At 43.3% G+C, this 23322-nt stretch overlaps 2 protein-coding genes across 2 annotated transcripts in view; one reads left to right on the top strand and one right to left on the bottom strand.

The window, feature by feature from the left end:
- The window catches only part of Cfap52 (cilia and flagella associated protein 52), a 42062-nt gene extending 26472 nt beyond the window's left edge, over window positions 1-15590 (bottom strand). The window contains exons 1-3 of the mRNA XM_021176819.2: window positions 15473-15590; window positions 3248-3447; window positions 2746-2882 (exon numbers count right to left, since the gene is read on the bottom strand). Coding sequence (XP_021032478.1) covers window positions 2746-2882; window positions 3248-3447; window positions 15473-15542 — 407 coding nt within the window. The 5' untranslated portion in view covers window positions 15543-15590. The remainder of the gene's footprint in view (window positions 1-2745; window positions 2883-3247; window positions 3448-15472) is intronic.
- Window positions 15591-16374: 784 nt separating this feature from the next.
- Stx8 (syntaxin 8) overlaps window positions 16375-23322 on the top strand; it is a 234326-nt gene continuing 227378 nt past the window's right edge. Inside the window, exons 1-3 of the mRNA XM_021176854.2 lie at window positions 16375-16466; window positions 19731-19830; window positions 23197-23291. Of these exons, the coding sequence (XP_021032513.2) occupies window positions 16378-16466; window positions 19731-19830; window positions 23197-23291 (284 nt within the window). The 5' untranslated portion in view covers window positions 16375-16377. The remainder of the gene's footprint in view (window positions 16467-19730; window positions 19831-23196; window positions 23292-23322) is intronic.

Genomic DNA, 23322 nt, shown 5'->3' with positions numbered 1-23322 from the left:
AAAACAGTTAATAAATGACATCACTCAAGAGTCTTCAGCCAATAGAAGAACCCTTTATAGTGAGGGGATGAGACAGTTTTGAATTGTCAATCCTTTTTGCATTGTAGGACAACACAGTTTCTTTTGAATCTTAGCCAAATGTAGCTTTAATTTGTTTAGAATTAAGTGTAAATTGTTTAAATAAATGGAGCATGCCAGCATAGGGAGTAGTTCACCAGTCTGAATTTGTGACACACGTGGTATAATTCCACAGCCATTGCAAAGAATGGATACACATAGATGTTCTGAACGAGAATTCATGGTGGTCTGGATGAAGATGGCTCCCATAGGCTCCTATATTTGAATACTGCCCCCCGCCCCGGGTTGGTGGAACTGTTTTGGAAGGATTTGGAGGTGTGGCCTTATTAGAGGAGGTGTGTCACTAAGGACAGCCTTTCAAAAGACTCAAACCATTCCCAGTTTCTCTCTTAGCCCTGTGTTTATGTCTTAAGAGGTGAATTCTTAGCTACTGCTCCAATGCCATGCCCGGTCTGCTGGCTGCCATACTTCCTGCCATGATGGTCATGGACTCTTACCCTCTAAAACTGTACACACCAAATTAAACACGTTCCTTTATAAGTTGCCTTGACCAAGGTACTTTATCACAGCAATAGAAAAGTAACTAAGAGCTGCATTGCAACAAAAGAGTGTGATAATATTGATATAAAAATGAATACATTTATTAGTTTATTAATTTACTTTGAAATTTGTATGCAGAAAGGCAAACCATAGAATGTTCACCACTATCTACTGTAGTTTTCATCTTCCCTCTACCCATAAACCAGGAGGATTGGGTGGACTGGACCCCTGCCGCAGCTTCAAAATTAGACCAACTGTCTGAAGCTAGCTGTCAGAACCCTGCCTTCCTCACCACAGTGACCAACCCAAAACGGTCATATTGCATTTTCTTGGCCCAGCAAAAGTTTAACCATTGGGTTCCTCAAACACTAACTTTATGGAAGCAAATTTTAGATAGTCTAAAATGAATGTCAAAGTGACAAGGGATTAGCAAGCTTTCCAGAGGTGAGAGTTTTTCCCAGACAAGGCTCCTAGCAGAGAGTGGAGGTAAGGTGACTTAGTGGCCAGTCTCCAGGACTCTCCATGCCCGGACCTCAGGCACTGGGACTTATAAAATCTCTCCAAGTATGCACACATGACTGAGAACAGCTGCATTTAACAGAGGTAACAAACACCCACAAAAAATTTATGTTTCTTATGAGAAAACAGTCAAAATGAAGATGAGCCCAGAGATGGTGGGAACACTCACAAAAGATTATTAAAGTAGCAAAAATCATGAAAACGATGGCAAATTTCTGTGCATTGAGAGGACATGGAACTATGTATCATTGTACACTTGTGACTCTCAGATAAGGAAACTATGATATATGGAAAAGTATTTCGATGTATCCATGCATAGCTAGAGTTGAGCCATTGTTTTTTTTTTTTTTTTTTTCTCATGGCCTTTTCACACATAACAACACACTCAGATGTAGGCAGACCGACAGAGGACCTGGGGAGGGCCAAGATATTCTATGGAAATACACCTGGTGGATTCTACACAAATCATAGGCTGGCTAGAAAATGATGCTTTTAGGTGTGTACATGTATTTTTCCAGTTTTACTTCATGTATGTCCTCTGTCAAACATTACTAAGTTCATCAAAGGGCAAAGACCACTTGTGTGGCAGGGTAAAAATATCCCCTCTGGAGTCAACACTCTGTGTCCCAGTGCTGCCACTTACAACTACTGACTTCAGTTGTTCAGCTGTCACTGGGCACTGCTGCTTCCGTTCTAAAGGGCAGATGAAGGTCAAATGAGCTATTGCAGCTAAAGTTCTCAGCACACACTTGTCACACACTATGTACTCAAAGCACCTTCATCTTTGATAGTGACTATATGCTTGAGGTCATGATGTCTTTGACAGCAACAGTCTTTGAATATAGGCCCACACAGTATCGTCCATGACTCCTAGAGCCCAGATCGATCAAATCAGACTGTCTGTAGCTGGGCCTTGGCAGCAGGGAGACAGCCAGGTAATGTTCATGTGGTCTCAGAGCTAATGGTCACTCTTCTAAGCTACTTTTTTCCAATGGCCTTTTCATATATAGCAGCACACTCAGATGTGCGCAGATCAAGAGAGGACCCTTGATGTCTGTAACACCTGGTAGAAGACATGTAAGTAGCTGGGTGGTGGCAGGTGGATTTCTGTGTCTGAGGCCAGCCTAGTCTACAGAGTGAATTCCGGAACAGTCAGGGCTACACAGAGAAATTGGATCTTTTTAACAAAATGAACAAACAAACAAACAGAAAATTCAACAACTTATGAAGAAGAAGGAGGAGGAGGAAGAAGAAGAAGAGGAAGAAGGAGGAGGAAGAAGGAGGAGGAGGAGAAGAAGAAGGAGAAGGAGAAGAAGAAAGAAAGAAAGAAAGAAAGAAAGAAAGAAAGAAAGAAAGAAAGAAGGAAGGAAAGAAAGAAAGAAAGAAAGAAAGAAAGAAAGAAAGAAAGAAAGAAAGAAAGAAAGAAAGAAAGGAGAAGGAGAAGAAGAGGGAGAAGGAGGAGGAAGAGGAGGAGGAGAATGAAAAGGAGGAGAAAGAGAAGAAGAAGGCTTTCCAAGAAGGAGGAAGAGGAGGGGGATGGGATGGGATGGGATGGGGAGGGGGAAGAAGAGAAGAAAGAAACAAAGAAGTTATGTAAGAATTTGTTACCTTCCATCATCTGGGCCACCAAGTGAAACCAAGTACAAATCATTGGGCGAAAAGGCCAAGGCTTCGATTTTGCCCTTGTGAAGTGACAGCCGAGCGATCAGCTCCCTCTTCTTAAAGTCCCACAGAATGATGTCTGCCTAAGGGGCAAGAATACACTGTCAGATCCTAGACAGGCTTTAGTGGAAGCTGAAGGGATGGCTACCTCTCCTGGTGAGAAATACTCAATGATGCACCTTCCCTCTATTAGACCACGTGGTATAAACATGACAGACAGCAACAAGATAGAAGCAGATTTAAGCTCAGCATTTGCAATCACAGCTGCGGCAACTGGTGCAAAGATGCCAGAGTCTTTCAGAAGCAGCTTGATGGGCTGAAACCTAGAGGAGGCACAGGACGAAGGGAAGACATCTGAGAACACTGAGCCAGGAGCCTGAAGTCAGGGAACTCTTCCAGGGAGACACCTCTAAGTAAACCCCCAGTCAATGGTTTCCATTTTATTTACCTTGAAACCCATGAATGTGACTTGTCCAGAGGCAATATAATCTCCTTCCTTGGAGATGGTCACACAGGAGACGTTGTTACCATGGCCATGTAGGAAATTCTGCTCATTAGTATTTATTGCCTGGATGAGGACAGTGCAACCCAGGGGATAAATCAGGTGCTCCTGGTCAGGATGGCATTTGAGACCATTGGGAACATGTCCTAAAAGAGAGAGATTAGAAATAACTATAGCCAGTTGCAGATGTGGCTGGTTTGTTTTGTTTGTTTGTTTTTTGCTTTTATCACAGTACAAAAGACAACACTTTTGAAATCAACCTTAATTCAGCTTAAACATGTATGGAGTACCAGGTAATTGTATTCCACAGACAAGGACACAGGTGTAGCACAATTCTTCTCAGACTTTGATGTGCATAAAACTGCCCAGAGAGCAGGTTAAAATGATCCCACTTTCAGGTTTGGAGTGAGCTAGGATTCTTCATTTCCAACTAGCTTACAAGGGATCCTGATGTCCGGACCAGCAAAGCCTTATGGTAGGTTCTCTAATCCTGCAAAGCACAGGTGTATATGTAGGTGGAGGAGTCATTTTGCTAATCAGTTCGTGATTATGTCAATAAAGATGGTGGAAGTCAATCACTGGGCCAAAAAAAAAAAAAAAAAAAAGAGGTGGGATTTCCGGGTCCCAGGAGGAAGAGGAGGGGACGAGATTGAGAGGTGGCTTGTTGGTCAGGCTTTGGGGAGAGGAACACCCCATGTAAGGAATGCCATGTAAGTCCTGGGAGTAGCTGATCTTGGAGCATAGCACAGACCACAGCACCAGGCAAGGATTGAGTGTGATTATAAAATTACATGCAACATATGTATGGCAGCTTATTGGGGGGATGGCCTATAGACACAGGGAGCATTGAGTACTTATGTTAAACATTTAAAGACAGAAGTTTTGCTTATTTCACTTTGCAAAATCCCCTCCAGGCTTATTCATCATTTTGCAAATGGCATGATGGCCACCTTTTAAAAAGGCTGAATTACATTACAGTATGCCTATGTGCATCTCATACTTTCTTTATCCATTCATCTATTGATGGGGTATATCTATATCTTGGCTGTTGTGCACAATACTGCCATGAATATGCTGGTTTCGATACTACTTCAGAATGCTGGCTTCATTCTTTGGGGTAATTTAGCCTGTGCTGGATCGTTTTATGTTATGTCAACTTGACACAAGCTATAGTCATCTGAGAGAAGGGCAAGCTCAAATGAGAAAATCACCCCACAATATCCAGCTGTATAGGCTGGTGAGATGGCTCAGTGGGTAATAGCACTGACTGCTCTTCCGAAGGTCCTGAGTTCAAATTCCAGCAACAACACGGTGGCTCATAAACACCTGTAATGAGATCTGACACCCTCTTCTGGTGAGTCTGAAGACAGCTACAGTGTACTTATTTATAATAATAAATCTTTGGGTTGGAGTGAGCAGAGTTGACCTGGGTTGACTGGAGCGAGCAGAGGTCCAAAATTCAATTCCCAAAAACCAGATGAAGGCTCACCACTATACAGCTACAGTGTGTACTCATATACAGTGAGTAAATAAATCTTTAAAAAATATATCCAGCTGTAGGCAAGCCTGTAAAACATTTTCTCAATTGGTGACTGATAGTGGGAGGACCCAGCCCATTTTAGGGGTGCCATCCCTGGGCTGATAGTCCTAGGTTCTGTGAGAAAGCAGGATGATCAAGCCATAGAGAGCAAGCCAGTAAGAAACACCCCTCCATGGCCTCTGCATCAGCTCCTGCCTCTAGGTTCCTGCGCTATTTGAGTTTCTGTCCTGACTTCCTTCGATGGTGAACAATGGTGTGGCAATATAAGCCAAATAAACCCTTTCCTTCCCAAGTTGCTTTTTGGTGTTCCATCACAATAATGCTAACCCAGAAGTGGGATTGCCAGGACCACATGGTAGCACTGGTTTTCTTTTCTCCTATTCCCACCCCTGCCTCCTCTCTCTCCCCGAGGAACCACCATACTGTTTTCCATAATGGTTGGGCCCATTTACATTCTCCAGACAGTATACAGAGGTTCTCTTTTTTTCAACATCCTCACCAATACATAGCATGTTTTGTGCTTTTTACGGTTGCCATGCTAACCTGTGGGGAGCGGGTGTGGTGGTAGTCCCAAGATGGCGCCCAGGACTGCAGCCAAGTCTTATGACTTGCACCTGACTTCCTCATACACCCGAAAATAAGCCACGTCCATCATGAGAGCTGTGCAGGCGCACCATGATGCAAGATCAGGCCATTTGACGAAGGCCAATGAACTGAGATTACGAGGACGTGGTTGAGGGGTTATATAAAGGATTGCGATTGGGGGCTAAGAGAGAGTCCTGCTTGCATGTTAGAAGAGATTCCTGCTTGCATGTTGAGAAGAGATTCCTGCTTGCATGTTGAGAGAGATTCCTGCTTGCATGTTGAAAGGTTCCTGAATAAACTGTATTGAGAAGAACACTGTGTCATCGCTCTTTTCTGCTGGTTGGAGACAGAAGCGACACTAACTGACCTGAAATGATATCTTACTGTAGTTTGATTTGCATTTCCCTTATGAAGGGATGTTGGCCCAAGGGCCATTTGTGTGTCTTTTGAAAAATGTGCGTTCTGTTTCTCTGCTCAGGTTTTAATATTTCTAGAGCACGTCGTGCCAAGCGAAGTAAGCCTGGCATAGAAAGAGAAATGGAACCCTACAAGGCTGAGCTCATAGAAACAGAGTAGGATAGTGCTTGCCAGGGGTGGAGGAAATGGGAAGACAAGGGTCCAATTTCATGAGATGAGAAAGTTCTGGGGACCTGGTATACAGCACAGGGACTACAGTTAGTGTCCTAGTTGGGTTTTTGACAACTTGACACAAGCTAGAGTTATCTGGGGAGAGGAACCTCAAATGAGAAAATGCCTCCTTCAGATTGCATGCGGTCAAGCTTGTAAGATAGACTTGCTTAGTGACTGATGTGGGAAGGCCCACTCCACTGTGGGAGGTGCCACCCCCCGGACAGGTGGTCCTTGGTGGTATAAGAAAGCAGACTTAAAAGAGTCACAGGGAGCAAGTCTGCTTTAGCTCCTGCCTCCAGCTTCTTGCCCGCTTCTCTAGCTCTTCTCCAGTTCCTGCCTTGTTTTCTCTCAGTGATGGATTGTGATCAGGATGTATGTATCCCTTCATGGTGTCGCTATCTCTGGGACAGAAAACCTAAGACAGTGATACTGCAGTGTCAGTGCCTGCTTGTTATGATTGTTGATCTTCGGTATTTTCAACATAACGCACACAAATGTGAAAAACATTAAACATTCTTATCATTATCTTCGTTGTGGGAATTACTTCTCAGGACCCCCATGTAGCAGGACATCACTTTGCCTATTTTACATTTATTTAAAATATATTAAGTATTTTATATTACTAGGTAATATGATATACGAATATTATAGTATGGTATATTATTGACTTATGAAATATATTAATATTAAATATAATTAAAAGAATATATATTGTTACTCAAATATGTTGCAATAAGACTCAAGGACAAGCAAACAACCCACAATCCACTGTTTGAGTTCTGAATGATGGCAGGTTCTTTGGAGAAGCCCAAGGCCTCCCACAGTGAAACATCTTTCTTAGACAGCTCCTTCACCGTGATTATTTGCCGAGATCCAATTCAACAATGACTACTCTTCTGAATCCGCCTTGATAGGAGATAGGCATCTCGTGCTATTCATTGTATAATAGGAGATAGGCATCTCGTGCTATTCATTGTATAATAGGAGATAGGCATCTCGTGCTATTCATTGTATAATAGGAGATAGGCATCTCGTGCTATTCATTGTATAATAGGAGATAGGCATCTCGTGCTATTCATTGTATAATAGGAGATAGGCATCTCGTGCTATTCATTGTATAATAGGAGATAGGCATCTCGTGCTATTCATTGTATAATAGGAGATAGGCATCTCGTGCTATTCATTGTATGATAGGAGATAGGCATCTCGTGCTATTCATTGTATGATAGGAGATAGGCATCTCGTGCTATTCATTGTATAATAGGAGATAGGCATCTCGTGCTATTCATTGTATAATAGGAGATAGGCATCTCGTGCTATTCATTGTATAATAGGAGATAGGCATCTCGTGCTATTCATTGTATAATAGGAGATAGGCATCTCGTGCTATTCATTGGAGAGAAGTGTTTTGTTTTTAAGATTTATTTATTTATTTATTTATCTCATATATGTGAGTACACCTCCGCTGTCTTCAGACACACCAGAAGAGGGAATCGGATTCCATTACAGATGGTTGTAAGCCACCATATGGTTGCTGGGAATTGAACTCAGGACCTCTGGAATATCAGTCAGTGCTCTCAACCACTGAGCCATCTCTCTAGCTCCTGAGAAGTTTTTGTTTGTTTGTTTGTTTGTTTGTTTGCTGTTGTTTTTTAACTCTTTATTCTCCATTGCAATGTGCTGAGGATCAAATCCCAGGACCTTGTGTACACCAGGTAAGTGCTCTACCACTGAGCTACATCCCAACCCTTGCTCATTCTTCATGTTTACCTTACAATATAAACTCTGAAATCAGCTGGCATATTCTATTAAAGTTTCAGAATGATTTAAATTATTTTGATTTTGCGAGGCTGTATTATGATTCTTTTCTAAAGAGAGAGTATGTTTCTCTTTGAGGTCTTTTTTAAATGTTCCCTATACTTATGTCTTCTTTATACAAATCTCATATTACATTTATTAGTGGGTATTTAAAAATCTTTTTTGAAGCTGAACTTGATAGCACTTGCTTTTAAAAGCAGCATTTGGGGAACAGAAGTGGGCAGATGTCTGTGAGTTGGAAGCTAGCTTGGTCTACATAGTGATTTCTAGGATAGCCAGGGATACAAAATGAGAACCTGTGTCAAAAAAACACAAACAAACAAACAAAAAGAAAAATGAAAGGAAAGGAAAAGAAAAAGCAAAAACAACAAAACCCAAAAAGTGTTTTTGATTGCTTTTTAGTTCCCCATTTTAAAAAATCATACATATTTATTAATATAGTTTTCTTGGATTTTAAAAAGTCTTTAACACATGACAATTGTAAGATTTTATTGGCTACACCTTTCTTCCTTTTTTCTTTTTCTTTTCTCCTTCCTTCCTTCCTTCCTTCCTTCCTTCCTTCCTTCCTTCCTTCCTTCCTTCCTTCTTCCCTCCCTCTTTCTTTTCTTTCTTTCTTTCTTTCTTTCTTTCTTTCTTTCTTTCTTTCTTTCTTTCTTTCTTTCTTTCGACAAGAGTCTTACAATGTAGCTCTGTATGATCTGGAACTTGATATGTAGATCAGGCTGCCCTTAACCCCACTGAGAGCCACTTGCCTCTGCCTCCCCAGTGATGGGATTAAAAGTGTGTGCCACCATACCCAGCTCCTTCTTTACGGAAGTTCTTAGGAGAGTAAATTTTGTGTTTTTCACCTATTCCTCCTAAGACGATATAATTTTGTTCCTAATTTTGGGCTCTTTATAAACATTCATATGGCTACCCATATGGTAAGAGTAAAATAAGATCATTGCTTCACCCTTCACAGGAATAACACATTCCAGGTGGATCAAAGATCTAAATGTGAAAAACAGGATCTAATGTTTGCACAGGTGTGGGAAATGGCTTTTTAACCAGGAAGATAAAAAAGTCAGGTTGATTATTATCCAATTCTGTTTAAATCTCAATTTCTAGCTGCAAAAGGCAAAATGGAAAGAAAAGCCCAAACCAGAAGGGATTTGTAACATACAGAGATGAAAAGGGATTCTTGGTGAATATGCTAAGAGCTTCTAAAAAGCAAGAACAACAACAATGACAACAACATGAGCAAGGAATATGAATGGTCACTTTATAACGAAACACTCTGAACATCAGTAAGCATGCCAAAAGATAAGCTTTTAGGGCTGGAGAGAAGGTCCTGAGTTCAAATCCCAGCAACCACATGGTGGCTCACAACCATCTGTAATGGGATCTGATGCTCTCTTCTGGGGTGTCTGAAGACAGCTACAGTGTACTTACATATAATAAATAAATAAATCTTTAAAAAAAACAGATAAGGTTTTATTTTGGGGTTAAGGATAGGTTGGGGTCAAGGTTGGGGCTAGGGTTGAGGTTAGTATTTGGGTAGGTGTTGCTTTGGAGATTGGATTGGTTTTGGAGTTGGAGTTGGGTTAGGATTAGGGATAGTACTGGGGTTGAGGTCTGTTGTGTGGTGGTTTGGTTTAGAATGACTCCCATAAGCCGGGCGGTGGTGGCGCACGCCTGTAATCCCAGCACTTGGGAGGCAAAGGCAAGTGGATTTCTAAGTTTGAGGCCAGCCTGGTCTACAGAGTGAGTTCCAGGATAGCCAGGGCTACACAGAGAAACCCTGTCTCAGAAAAAAAAAAAAAAAAGAATGACTCCCATAGGCTCAGATTTGAGTGCTTGGTTCCGGGTTGGTGGGACTGTTTAGGAAGGATCAGGAGGTGTGGCCTCCATGAGGGCAGGGGTGGGATGTTACTGGGTGGGGTTCAAGGTTTCCAAATCTAACGCCAGGCACAGTCTCTTTCTCTCTCTGCCTACTGCCTGTGGATAAGATAGAAGCCCTCAGCTACTGCAAAATTGTCATGCCAGCCTGCCTCCTGCCATTGTTCCCACCATGCTGGTCATGGACTCACCTTCTGAAGCTATGTCAGTTAAATAAATGCTTTCTTTTATAAGTTGCCTTGGTCAAGGTTGCTTGGTTTTGGACTGGGGGCGTGGGACTGAGGTGCATATTTTATATATCAAAGCAGACCTGGCTTCCAGGTTCTCGCAGCGTCCTTCAGTCCCTACCTGGCTGGCATACCCTGCCCCCAACCTTGAACTTTCCAGCCTAGGAGTTGGGCTGTTCATCCCCCAGAGGCTCCTCTCCCTATAATCCAGACATTTTGATCTTCCCTCTCTTGCTGCCCCTTCTCCTTTCCTCTCTCCGTGAGCAACCTTTCTCTCTTTCTCTCCCTTCCCACCCTCCCCACCGTGACTCCCCTGGCCTCAATCCTTGGGGGCCAGTGAACTAGCCCAAGAGCAGCTTCCCAATAAACCTGCCTTTAATATATTCTAATCTGGCTTCTCTGCTCATTTTACCAGCAGAGAAATAACTTATCAATGGTGTCTCTTCGTGGCACTAGAACATTACCTAAGGCAGAAGTTAGTATCAGAGAGTATGATATTGCTGTAGCAGGCCTGTTCGTGCTTCTTGTTACTGGAATGTGGATTTTGGGACTTTGACTTAGGGCAGAGGATGAATTGCTCTAAGTAGGCTGAATGGGCCATCCTAGGAGGAGCATGGAAGACAGTAGTGCTGAGTGCAGTGTGGACCATGGAGGGCCAGCTCAGGAGGTTTCAGAGGTGAGTAGTGTCAGTGAATGGACTAGAGACCATTTTTGTGATATTTTGGCAAAAGGACATTGCTTCATTTTTGCCCTTATCCTAAGAATCTTCCAGAGGCTAAATTCATGATTTCTTGCCTTAATGTCAACGGACAGAGGAGATTGTAAGACAATTTAGAACTGACTGTGTCGTGTGGCCACTCTTAGATCCCTAATGAAAAAGAAAGTGGGACAGAAAGAAATATAAGATATACATTTGAGGAGAGAAAGAGCACCAGGGAGAGTAATGTTGGAGCCAAGTCTCATGCAGGATGCTATAGGGAAGAGAGGGAGTAAGACCCTCAGGTAAAGCCTTACCCAGCTAATCTTGAAATTTGCCATAAGGGAAGCATCAACAAGTCAAGGCTTATGCAAATGGATGCAAGAAGGGGACCAGTTTTCCAACAGCTTTAGCCACCTGGTTCTGGCTTTGTTGGGATGAATACAGAAGTAAAGGGTTTTTGGAATCTTCTGGCAGTTAAGGAAATCCCCCTGAGGCTTGGGATGTGGCAGGGGTGCCCTTACCCGGTGGCCTGGAGGGGCCACAGTGTGAGGCTAGCTGTGAAAGTGATGCCTGGATTGCATTGGAGACCCCAAGATGTTAGAGAGTCCAGAACCATGGTTTGTCTACTGAGGAGAGCTGTAAACGGGGTGTGGACAGAGTCTAAGAGAGAGAATCCTGTTGCATCAACAAAGCTGGAAGGAGTTGGAGATCCTAAAAGCCATCTAAGCCAGCGGTTCTCAACCTATGGCTTGAGACACCTTGGGGGGAGGTGTGTCAAATGACCCTTTCACAGGGTCACCTAAGAACATGGAAAACACAGATATTTACAATGTAATTCATAACAGTAGAAAAATTATATAGTAGCAACAAAATAATTTTATGGTTGGAGGTCACTGCAATGTGAAGAACTGTGTTAAAGGGTCACAGCATCAGGAAGGTTAGGAATCACTGAGTCCTTTGACAGCAAACATAAATGTACAGAAATTGGGGTTTGCCCTCCTGGGTTTTGGCCTCCCTTTGTTTTTTCCTCACTATGCCACTCTTTCCTCCGTTTTGGAATGGAAATTTATATTCTGTGTTATCATATGTTGGTGTATGCAATTGGCTTTTGATTTTGCTGGGGGTTACAGTAAGGAGATTGCCTCGAGACCCAGAAGAGACTTTGGACTTTTAAACAGTATTGAGACTGTGAAAGACTATGGAGACTTTGGGAGTTCCATGAGATGCATCTACATTATGATATGGCTACCAAGCCTATTGGGGCTAAAGAGTGGAATGTGGTCGTTTGAATGGGAATAGCCTGCACAGGCTCATAAGTTTGACTGCTTAGTCCCTAGTTAGTGGGACAGTGTGAGAACATTTAGGAGGTTGGCCTTGTTGAAGATGTGTCACCACAGGTTGGTGGTGAGGTTCAAAAGCCGACACCAGGAACAGCCCCTCCCCCCTCTCTCCTGCCTGTGGATAAGATATAAATTTTCAGCTTCAGGGCTCACCCTCTGACACTGTAAGCAAGTCCCCAGTTAAATGCAGTCTTATATAAGTTGCCTTGTTCACGGTATCTCTTCACAGCAATAGAAAAGTGTCTTAGACAGGTGTGCATGTCTTTAGTTACATAGTTAAGATTCTTAGCTGCAAACAAAAAGAGTCAACTCTGGCTCAATATAGCAGACAAATAATTTCAAGAAAGGAACACGGCATTGATAGGAAGTGTAGAAAATCTACTTGAAAAGTGGGCAGTGGTAATGAGAAAGCCAGGCCACATGACACAGGACCCAGGCTTCCATGATCCTGATGCCTGGGAGAGTCACAGTGCAACAGTGCTTCACTCCCTCAAGAGGAGAAGTGGTATGTGTGTGCACGTGTGTGTGCACGTGTGTGTGTGTGCGCGCGCGCGCGTGTGTGTGTGTGTTGTGTAGGCCTGAGGATGATGTTGGATATTTTTTTCTATGGCCCTTCACCTTATATTTTGAGATAGGGCATCTCAGACATGATGGTTGGTTAGGCTGATTCTGGGGTTCTGCCTGTCTCCTTCCCCAGCCCTCCAGTCCTGGGGTTACATGCCACCATGCCCAGCTTTTCACATGACTGCTGAAGACCCAAGCTCAGGGTCTTCATGGTGGCACCATAACCACTTTATTGATGAAGCCAACACTCTTTCCTAAAGGTGGTGTAATTGATTCTTCTAGAAATTGCAGATGAAAAATGCCTTATTTTCAGGCTGGTGAGGTGGCTCAGCAGTTAAGAGCACTGACTGCTCTTCCAAAGGTCCTGAGTTCAGTTCCCAGCAACCACGTGGTGGCTCACCCGTAATAAGATCTGACCCCCTCTTCTGGTGCATCTGAAGGCAGCTACAGTGTACTTACATATAATAATCATAATATTAATAAATAATAAATAAATCTTTAAAAAAGAAAATGCCTTATTCTTACCTTCTTATGTATATATATATATATATATATATATATATATATATCCTTTGCCTATTTGAGAAATAAAAAGTGATGTCACTGTTTTAATAACACTTTTAGGCTTTTAACAAATAGACATTTATATTTATGATGATTAATATTGTTATTATTGCCATTATGTTTTTCAGGAGCTTAGCTCTTTCTACAGAGCCAGAAAAACAAACCATATGGTTTATTTTAGACTCTGAGCCATACGGCCGGTGTTGCAGTCAGTCATCTCTGCTAGTGTAGTGTGAAAATAGCCATAGACTGCACCAATACAAAGGACATGGCTGAGTTCCAATGGAACTTTATTTACAAAACACACAGTGGGACCAATCTGGCCTGCAGATCCCTGGCCGATCTGTTGTTGTTGCTTTTTTAACTTATAAGAGCTCTAGATATAATGGAAAAATTGGTTGAATGTGACCAGACTCTCAATAGCAACAGCCTGATGTTTCCATATCTGACACAATTATATTCGGTTTGTTTACTTGATAAGCTCACATCAGAGTACAATACCTGGTACAGTTACATATATGCATCACCGTTTTCAAATTCAAGTTTAATAACACAACAGTTACCATGAGTTCTAATTTTGCATTCAACTTCTCAACTTCTTCTTCTTCTTTTTTTTTTTTTTTTTGCTTTGGCCATCCTAGAACTCAGTACTCAGTATGTAGATTAGGTTGGCCTAGAACTCAGAGATCTGACTGCCTCTGCCTCTCAAGTGCTGGGATTATGCCTTCAACATATGATTAATTTCATGTGAACTCTAAGCTCTGACCTCTAAGTCTAGTTCCTGTCCCCACCCCCGCCCCCTCCCCCTTCCTGGATCTTCACTCTCCGTTTCTCAGCCCCCCCCCCCTTTCTGGCTACTTGCAATGATCTGCACCCCAATCCTTAGCCTCTGGTTAAAGACTATTTAAATTCAAGAAGAGTCTTTTAACAAGAAGAAAAAATCAGTCTTTTCTTGGCTTCTTTCAATAAATAACTTTTTCCCACGGGCTCGGGAGAAGTCTAGGCAAGAGTGTACACTACTCTTGCAGAGGCCCTGACCTCACTTCCTAGGACATACTTACTACCTGTAACTTCACTGCCACCAGATCTGGCGCCCTCTCCTGGTCTTCACGAGCACCTGCACTTACATGTCCATTCCTTCACCCCATGCGCATAATTAAAAATAAAACAAGGAGCCCAAGAGTTGGCTCAGCAGTTAAGAACCCTGGCTTCTTTCCCAAAGGACCCAGCTTTCATTCCTAGCACTCACATGGGACTCACGTCTGTCTGTAACTCTAGTCCTGGTGGATCTGATGCGCTTTTCCGGTCTCCTTGGGCACTGGTTCACAGACATGCGCTCTGAGCAAAACACTCACGCAGTTTTTTTTTTTTTGTTGTTGTTGTTGTTTGTTTTTTGTTTTTTAAAGCAAACTTTCTCCCAAACTTTGATACACTTTAGGATTCTCTCCTTACTGTGTTAGCAAAAATTCAGTTACAGGCTAGAGAGATGCCTCCGTGGTTAAGAGCATGGGCTGTTCCTCCAAAGGACCAGGGTTCAATCTCAGCACCCGTATGGCAGGGCAAAATACTAATGCACATAAAGTAAATTACTTTTAAAAAAATCAATCACAGATCTTGTGTGTCTTTGCACTGACCGGCTCACCAGAATATTTTTTGCAGTTCTCCAGGGATCACTTCTTATCAGTACTATTTGTCCATCTCTACAGACAGTGTTGGCTCAGCTACAGAAAACGCTGGCTTTCAGTTAAAGCAGCACAGAGCAACGAAGACTCAAGAGCTAATGCCAGGAGTGCTTAAACCTTTACTCTGTAATCGTTCCGCACAGCATCGTTACTACGGTAAAGCTTTCAGGCATTAGATTCGTTTTTTAAAAAAATCGATTTTCCTCCTAAAATTTAACTCCTTGCCTTTTCGCCACACCCCAAACATGACCCCCCCAGTCACAGCATTTCTCTCTCAATGTTTACCATGACACAAAGTGTGAGCACCACAGGAAGGCCCCTCCAGAATTAAAAAGGCCCCTCCAGAATTAATGTCCTACTTCCCTCCCATCCTGGTCTTAAACCTTTGAGTTGTTACTTTAGGAGAGACCCTTACTCATACTCCTACAGAGTTAGGCTCACTTGGTCTCTGGAGGAGCTTTATCTGAGCTCTTACACCCGTGCCAGTTCCTGAGGCTCAGGAATGAGGCCCAGATCCGCCACCATCCTGGGGCGGGTGGTGCCTGGCCACACTCTTGCCGCTATCCCCACTGCCTCTCAGGCGCTACCAGGTCAGCGTCTCACTGTCCCGGAGGCACAAAATCATGGTTGCTCAAGGTCTCACCATTGAAACCGATCACAGCCTGAAGCTCCAGTTCTGCTACATCCAGCTCGGGTAAAACTTGTTCTCCCATCCTGGAGAGTTTCAGCTCATTGATTCTTCCACTCCAGGGTGCAGCGTCTCCTGGTCGTCATGGTAACTGGCGCACGCATGCGTGCTAGGTTCACGCAGGAGAAGAAACCCAGCCCACTGTGTTTGAGTTGATTTCCCCGCTTGCAAATGTTGGGAGGACTTCCTTAGTATGTATTTTATTCATTCTGGAAATGTAGGTGGTAGGTTGACGCTAAGTGCACAAGGTAAATTTCCTCATCTCCCGTGTACAGGGCTGTGACTTTTTAAAAACTATACAATTAAGCCCCTCGTGATGATTATTAAAAATAATTGAACACAGAATAATTGAGCACAGAGAATTGCCTCTGATGAATAGGTTGCTATAAAAAACATGGCATTGATACTTCTTTATAAAAGAAAAATTTAAAAAATCACTAAAAACGTTTTAATACAGTATGCAACTATTTTTTATGTATATGTATGTATGTATGTATTCATGCATGTATGGTACGTATGTTGCCTGTATGTATATTTCCTGCCTCAGCCATCCAAGTGCTGGAATTCCAGGCTTGAGTTATCACACCCAGCTTGTCTTGCTGTTTTGAATTAAGAAAAAAAAATACAGAATGCCGGGGTTGAAGCGCTTCCATTCCCTGGCAAAATGTTTTGATTCTGCTCAACAATTTTAACTATTTTTCTTGCGTCCAGCAATTCATGTGAATTAACAAAAATAGATTCTTGCAACCCACTCCCTTAGGGGTGCGCTCTGGGTAGGGGGTGGGGGCGTCGTTCTGAGGTCAATTAAAACAGGTTTCACTTTGCAAACTCTGGGTCGCGCACTCTCCGAACTGCAGGGAATGAGCCGCGCGGGCCGCCGTAGTCAGCTGCTACGAGCAGGAAGTGTCCCAGCTGCGGGCGGAGACTGCACCATGGCCCCGGACCCCTGGTGAGTAGCCGGTGATGGCAGCAGAGTATGGGGGTTAACTTGGGGGTGGAACTGGTTTCCAGGGACTGGCAGAGACTCTGCCCATCTTTGAGCTTGAGGCTGGCGGCCTTAGGGATGAAGATCGAGCGAGAATCCTCCCCCTGTTGAGGGGACTCAGCCACGTACTGCCTACTCAGTGCTAACTCTGTGGTCCTAGGGGAGGCTATGACCTGGGGGAGCTGGGACTTGAGCAATCGAATATTTGCCCCCTTTTTCTGGGGCTTCTTGCCTATCATGCTTGTGGCTGACTGCATGCATAGACTTCCCCAGGCTCCTGTAAAAGGGAGGTCAAAATAACCTTTTGGTGGGGTATCCCTTCACCCAGTAATCCCCAGAAAGGTAATAAACTGAAGTTCACACTCCATGGACACCAGTTAGTAGCTAGTTGGGCACGGGTGCTATAGGCTTTTCACAGAAAACTTGTAGGACATTGGGAGGGGAAATTTTGCACTTTTCCTGCATCAGTAGCATGAAGACTTATGTCAGCACGAAGTAGGAAGTGCCTGATAAGGACCATTTATTCAGCAAAGAAACCTCAAGGAGAGAATGATGAAAAACATCTTCGTACAAGGAACAAATTGCTATAAAGTCCTGACCTTCCTGATGAATAATTTATAACACTGCATTTCTATAAGTTTGTGTTGTAGAATATGCCTATGGTGGTGTTTCTGGTACAATTTGTAGTTGTTTGATGGCAGATAAATTTGAATTTAGAGAGTGGATCCCAAGGTCAGAATTAGAGTTTTCTGGGATCTAGGCTATTTGGGCAAGTTGCTGAATTGTTTGTTGTTGGTTTGTTTTTCAGTGTCTCAGGGAGCCCAGGTTGATCTTGAATTCCTGACCCTTTTGCTTCAGTCTCCAAAATGGTGGCATTACAGGCCTCTGCTACCAAGCCCAGCCAAGTGCTGAATTTTGTCCTGAAGTTTTAACAATTGTATACACCCCTGGTAGAAAATTGAGAAACTGCTGAGTATCTGAAGGGAGTAAAAAGCACCCTTATCCCTCGGAAGCAATCAGTGCTCACCTTTTTTTTCCAGTGCATTTATTGTTTGGATCTATATCCTGCTTATATTTTACAAAGCAGGGAGGGAGCATTTCTCCATGTCCTTAAAAGGTAGTAGTCTTAAAAACATGATTTTTAATGTGTATCAGTGCATCATCTGAGTGTACGTAACTTATTTCAAATTTTAGCCGGGTTGTAGAACGATTGTTTAGCACACGCAAGACCCTGGGTTTGGTCCCCAGCAAGACCAGAAAGCTTTCAGCTGGCAAACGAGAAAGCCGCTGAGTCAAACAGTTAAGACTAACAGTAAAAGAGTTGAAATGCTTCAGTGTCTTGGGTAAAATTCTCCTGTAAGTCTGATCTCATTATTCCCCCGTGCCACGCTGTGCAGAGAACTGACTTCTGCTCCTCTGTCCTGCTCGCACTATACCTTCCTCCCAGGACCACCGCGTGGCAGGATGTGCCAGGCAGGCTTTCATCTTTGCTTATGCCATGTGCCTTCCACAGTGCTTAGACTCTGCTCCTCCTTCCCATAGAGAAATCTGCTTTAGTCTTGTTTAGAGTTGGCCCAAATTGTCCTCTTGTGGCCCAGCCCGTCCGAGTGCCTCTCTCATCAGTCATCTCTCCTTTCCCCAGCTCTAGAGGCACTTAAGTTAGGTCCCGTTCCTAATCAACAGGATTTTGTTATGGGTTTTATATGTTTGATGTGCCGTCACAGAGCTGGACTGAAGCTCCTGTCTTCATAGATTACTTACTTATTGCATGGAGGCAGTAAGTAAAGTGTGGGGAAGCTGGGACTAGGACTTTTTTTTTTATTATTCTGATGTATTTAAAAAAAAAAAAAACACCTGCTCTTTTTCATGCACACCTATACCAGATTATAATAAATGATTCATATGGCTGTATACATGAATCTAGGCTTAGGGGTTACCACAGCCTCTGAAGTGCTTGTGGAGTTCACAACACAAAGTTCTCTGTATAGGACCTGGAGCCACATCCCCAGCCCAAGTTGGCACTTCGGTGGCTGAGCCTAGTGCATTGCGCAAGCTAGACAAACGCTTCCCCATCCATCTGTGCCCTTAGTAACCCCCAGCCCCTTTTCTTTAAAGTTGGAGACTGATCTCTAAGTTTTACCCAGGCCCCTTCTAGCTGACTAACGTTGAAGTTACGAGTCCCTTGTCTCAGCCTCAAGTAGCTGAGGTTATAAGCTACTACTTCCAGTGCTGGAATATTTTAGAGAAATAAGCTAGTTATTTTCTTATGGGTAAAGCTGGGACATCAGGGCAGACAGCAGTTTTCAATATTTTGCAATGGGCAATCCTACAGAATACATCATTCACTTGAGCACATGAGTCCCCGCTTCTTAGGAGCAGACTGGTATGAGAGATGAGACCAGAGTTTAAAATGCCGTGAAGAGGAAAACTCCGGGTGCTGTTGGGTGTTGACTTGAATTTCTTTCTTTTGAAGATTTATTAATTTATTTTATGTATGTGAGTATACTGTCACTCTCTTCAGACATACCAGAAGCGGGCATCGGATCCCATTACAGATGGCTGTGAGCCACCATGTGATTGCTGGGAATTGAATTCAGGACCTCTAGAAGAGCAGTCAGTGCTCTTACCTGCCGAGCTCTGAATCTTTTTTTTTTTTTTAATTTATTTTTATTTTAAGTGTGTGGGTGTTTTGCCTACACACATGTGTGGGTGTCATGTGCTTGACTGGCAACTTTCAGAGGCTAGAAGAGGGTATGAGACAATTCTGAACTGCCATGTGGGACCTGAGAATTGAACCCAGGTCCTCAGGAAGAGCATCAGTGCTCTTAACCACTGAGCCAGCCCCTGATTTAGCTTTTCATTCGAATCTTTCCAAGCCCAACACTGTTGAGCAGGAAGTGGAAAGCCAGTCGTGGTTCTGAGAGAACTGTGGCAGGCTGAGGAGTCTGCCAGGCTCTCTTGTCAGAGCGTTTTGTTTTGTTTTTTTTGCTGCAGATACACAGTTCCTGCTGTCCCCGCAGTGTGTTTCTGCACGTCACTTCTCATCTTTCCTCTGTGTCTCCTGCCCTGAAACAGCGTTCCCTTGTCACTGTGTTCCTTTAGGCCAGGCTGGCCTCGCACTCCTGCCTCTACCTTTGCAATGCTAGGATTAAAGGCATGCGATACGATACCACACTCAGCCAGCACTTTCTTTTAAAGAACTTTAACCTGACATTGACTTGGATGCAGGTTCTCCACATACGATTCTACGTGTCAGATAGCCCAAGAAATCGCTGAGAAGATTCAAGAACGAAATCAGTGTGAAAGAAGAGGTGAGAAGACACCGAAGGTAATACATGGAGGAATCAACGTGCTAAGCTCTGATATCTGAAACCATTGCTAGATCTGGGGCATGCGGGCGTTGGGGGGTGGTGTGTATGTGTGTGTAAGTCTTTTAAATCTTTGAAGTGTGTTTTCATATGTTGTAGTGAATTTTACTTTTTTTGCCACTCCCCCGAGATATAAAATCCTCTATATTTCATTCACTGACTTTTTATATAGCTGCTGTTCTTCATACTTTTGATAGCCGCTGTCATCACACTCCATAGAGTTCACACCGTCGGCAGCTGCTGGCACCCTACCCTTGGGTGTGTGTGTGTGTGTGTGTGCACGCGCCTGTGTGTATATGTGCGTATGTACTTGTGCCCATGTGGAGGCCAGAGGTTGTTGTTCTCATTGTCACTTTCCACCTTGTCCTTTTGAGACTGGGTCTGCCATTGAATCAGGAGTTTACCAACTTAGTCAGACTGGCCAGTTAGCTCCAGGCTGCCGCGCCTGACTTTTGCCTCCTGTGTGGCCTGCTGGGGATGAAACACAGATCCCCAAGCGTGTGCAGCAAGCCCATTCCCAAGCCCTCCCCTAACCCCCTGTGTTTTGTTTGTAATAACTCCTTATCCAATTGTGTGGGCTACGTAGGGAGATCTTATCTCAACACCAAACAGGTTAAGCAGCAAACCAAAGAAATAAATGCAGTACTCAGTCATATGCACAATATGAAAGCACAGGCACTCCCCTTTATTTTGCATAAATATCATTTGTCTTATTTTCATTCTCATTTTCCCCTTCAGGGTAATTTCACTTGTTTGTTCATTCATTCATTCATTTGTTTGTTTGCTTGTTTGTTTTTGAGTCAGGGTCTCGCTGTGTAGCGAGTCCAAGGTGCCTTGGAGTCGCTGTGTAGTCCAGGCTAGGCTTACACCATGATCTCATCTCCTGAGCTCTAAGATTACAGAGGTTTGTCATTTTATAGGTAGTTTTATAAAATGTCACTAAAAAAATTGCACTGTATCTTAATTATCAATAACAAGATTCCAAGTGGATTTTAAATAGACAGGTAGTGGGTTTGTGGATTAAGTAAGGGGGCGGGGTCAGGTTTTCAATAGTGCTTAGTGCTTCCTTTTGAGCCACTCTAGGCGCAGCGTTTACTACGTAGTTACTGTGTGCCCACTACCAGTTTACATATATTCCTTCAGATTTTGTTGATATTATTTTGTTTTAAATTAATTAATTAATTAAGAGACAGGCTGTCATATACCCAGGCTGTCCTCCTGTAGTTCAGGCTGGTCTTGGGCTCTTTATCCTCCTACCTCCACCTTCTGAGTGCTGGTATAGTAGGTCTGAGCCACCATACCTGGCTGGATCACTCTACTGAATTGACTTTGTGTGTGTGTGTGCGCGCACGCACGCACAGTATATGTACTTGTTTATGTGTGTATATACACGTGTGTGTCTCCGTGTGAAGGCCAGAGGTTAAGGATGGGTGCTTTCTTGATGCTGCGTAGTTTTTTTGTCTTATTGTTGTTGTTGTTATTTTTTGTTTGTGGGTTTTTTGTTTGCTTGTCTGTTTTGTTTTGAGACAACATCTCTCATTGAACTTGGAACTTAACCAATTTGGGTAGACCAGATGGCTAGCGAGCCCCATAGATGCTCCCATCCCCATATCCTCAGTGCTGGGATCATCAGCATGCCTGGCCTTTTTACATGAGTGCTTGGACCTCAAACTCAGGTCTTCGTGCTTGCATAGCAAGCACTCTCCTGACAGAGCCATCTCCCCAGCCCTGAACTGATTCTCTTTCACTTCCTCAAGGGGATTATTCTCCATCTGCTAGTAATACTTTGATTTCCTTTGAGCCCTTAGTATTTCCTGAGTCTTGATCTTTTAGTAAGAACTTCTAGATCACAGCTGAGTGATACTGTTCAGACAGTGCCATCTAAATTTCTCTACACTGTGTTAATCATATGCTTATTCTGTTTTTAATCTTTGACACTGCGAGCTTTCTTTTTAGGGTTCTACCACTAAGCCAGTCTTACCTTGCAAGATTAAATTGTACTTCATGGTAGCATCTCGTCCTTTTCAATGTAGTTCTGAGTTTTCTGATAGGTCACTAGCGTTTTGTCATCCTTGAGTGGGAATGGCATGCAGGAGTTTTTGTTTGTTTTGTTTTTTTCAGTTATTTAAGTCAGTGGTTTTGCTTCTTTTTTGTATATTCTGAAATTTCTGCTTTATTATAACTATGGAAGTTTTCTGATTATTAAATATTATTTTCTTATAAAATTTTAAGAGATCTTACTACGGAATGCTCCCCTATGGCATCACAGTGCAGTTGGTTTCTGGGCTATTTTCTTTTTGGGTGACATTGCATTTTATGACTTGATTTAAAATTTGTAAAATTACATTTGTTTGAGTGTGTGAGTATGTGTGTATGTGTGTTGTGTGTTGTACCCTTTTGATAGAGTTTGTGGTGTGTGTGTCCTACTTCTCCCCGAGCTATATAGCTGCTACTTTGTTGTTGTTTGCTGAGTGGGGGTCTCACTGGAAGCCTTGGCTGGCCTGGACCATGCTGACCTTGAACTCTTTCTTAGATATCCTCTCACCTCCTCAGAGCTGGGATTATAGGCGCACCCCAACGCCGCACCCTAACATGCCCCGAGTAACTGCTACTTTTAGCAAGCAGCAGTGAGAACAGTGGCGTTCTGCCTTTTTAATATTCCTCTGATTTCATCCATGGTCCAATATGTTTTCATTTAAATGGGTCCTTTTGTTCTTCACATTTCCAAATGTCAGAGTGGGGCTCTCCCCACCCCTTCTTCATCTTTAGAGTCACAAACAGACATGTCCTCTGGGTTTTGAGGATGATTGGAGAAAATTCCCACAGTTGTAGAAGAAGAGCCATGCATGGTTAACATTCCTTTCATGGAAACAGAGCACGCCCTCTCCAGTGTTCACATGGGCTATAAATACACCAGAGTGCTCAGAGACCAGTCAGGATGGTAATGGGACCTGACACCTTGTCATCTGAAGCATGGTTGAGGGAACTGTGGGGCTTTGCTTTTGAGCATGGACTGGGGGAACACAATTTCCTGCATGGCTCCAGGGTAGATAAAATACAGTGTGTAGAAGAATTCCAGCTGAGTATGAATGCAGGCTGACAGTTTCCACTCAGTATCTGCGTTCCCGTGTGGACCAGGTTGCCATGGGCAGGCAGGTGCACTATGGGTACAAGCTCCAGGTGGGTGGCTAGACCAGGAGGCCATTGAGACCTTTACAACCCTGAGAGTGTCCTTGGGAGGCCAAGCCTCTCTCCCAGGCCTTTTTAACTTAGCAGATGCTACAGCGCAGGCCCAGTGGACTCAGGCTGTGTCCTTCTCTTTGCAGCTTACCTTGACAATCAGAACGTTGTTGAAGAATCTGAAGGTAAAGATCGACCTCTTGAAGGACTTGCTGCTGAGAGCTGTGTCGACACGCCAGATGTATCCATGTAAACATTTCCACCTTTTCTGG

Source organism: Mus caroli, unplaced genomic scaffold, assembly GCF_978045245.1.
Source record: "Mus caroli unplaced genomic scaffold, Mus_caroli_1 scaffold_13, whole genome shotgun sequence".
Lineage (NCBI taxonomy): Eukaryota > Metazoa > Chordata > Mammalia > Rodentia > Muridae > Mus > Mus caroli.
This window is presented reverse-complemented; position numbering and strand designations above follow the sequence as displayed.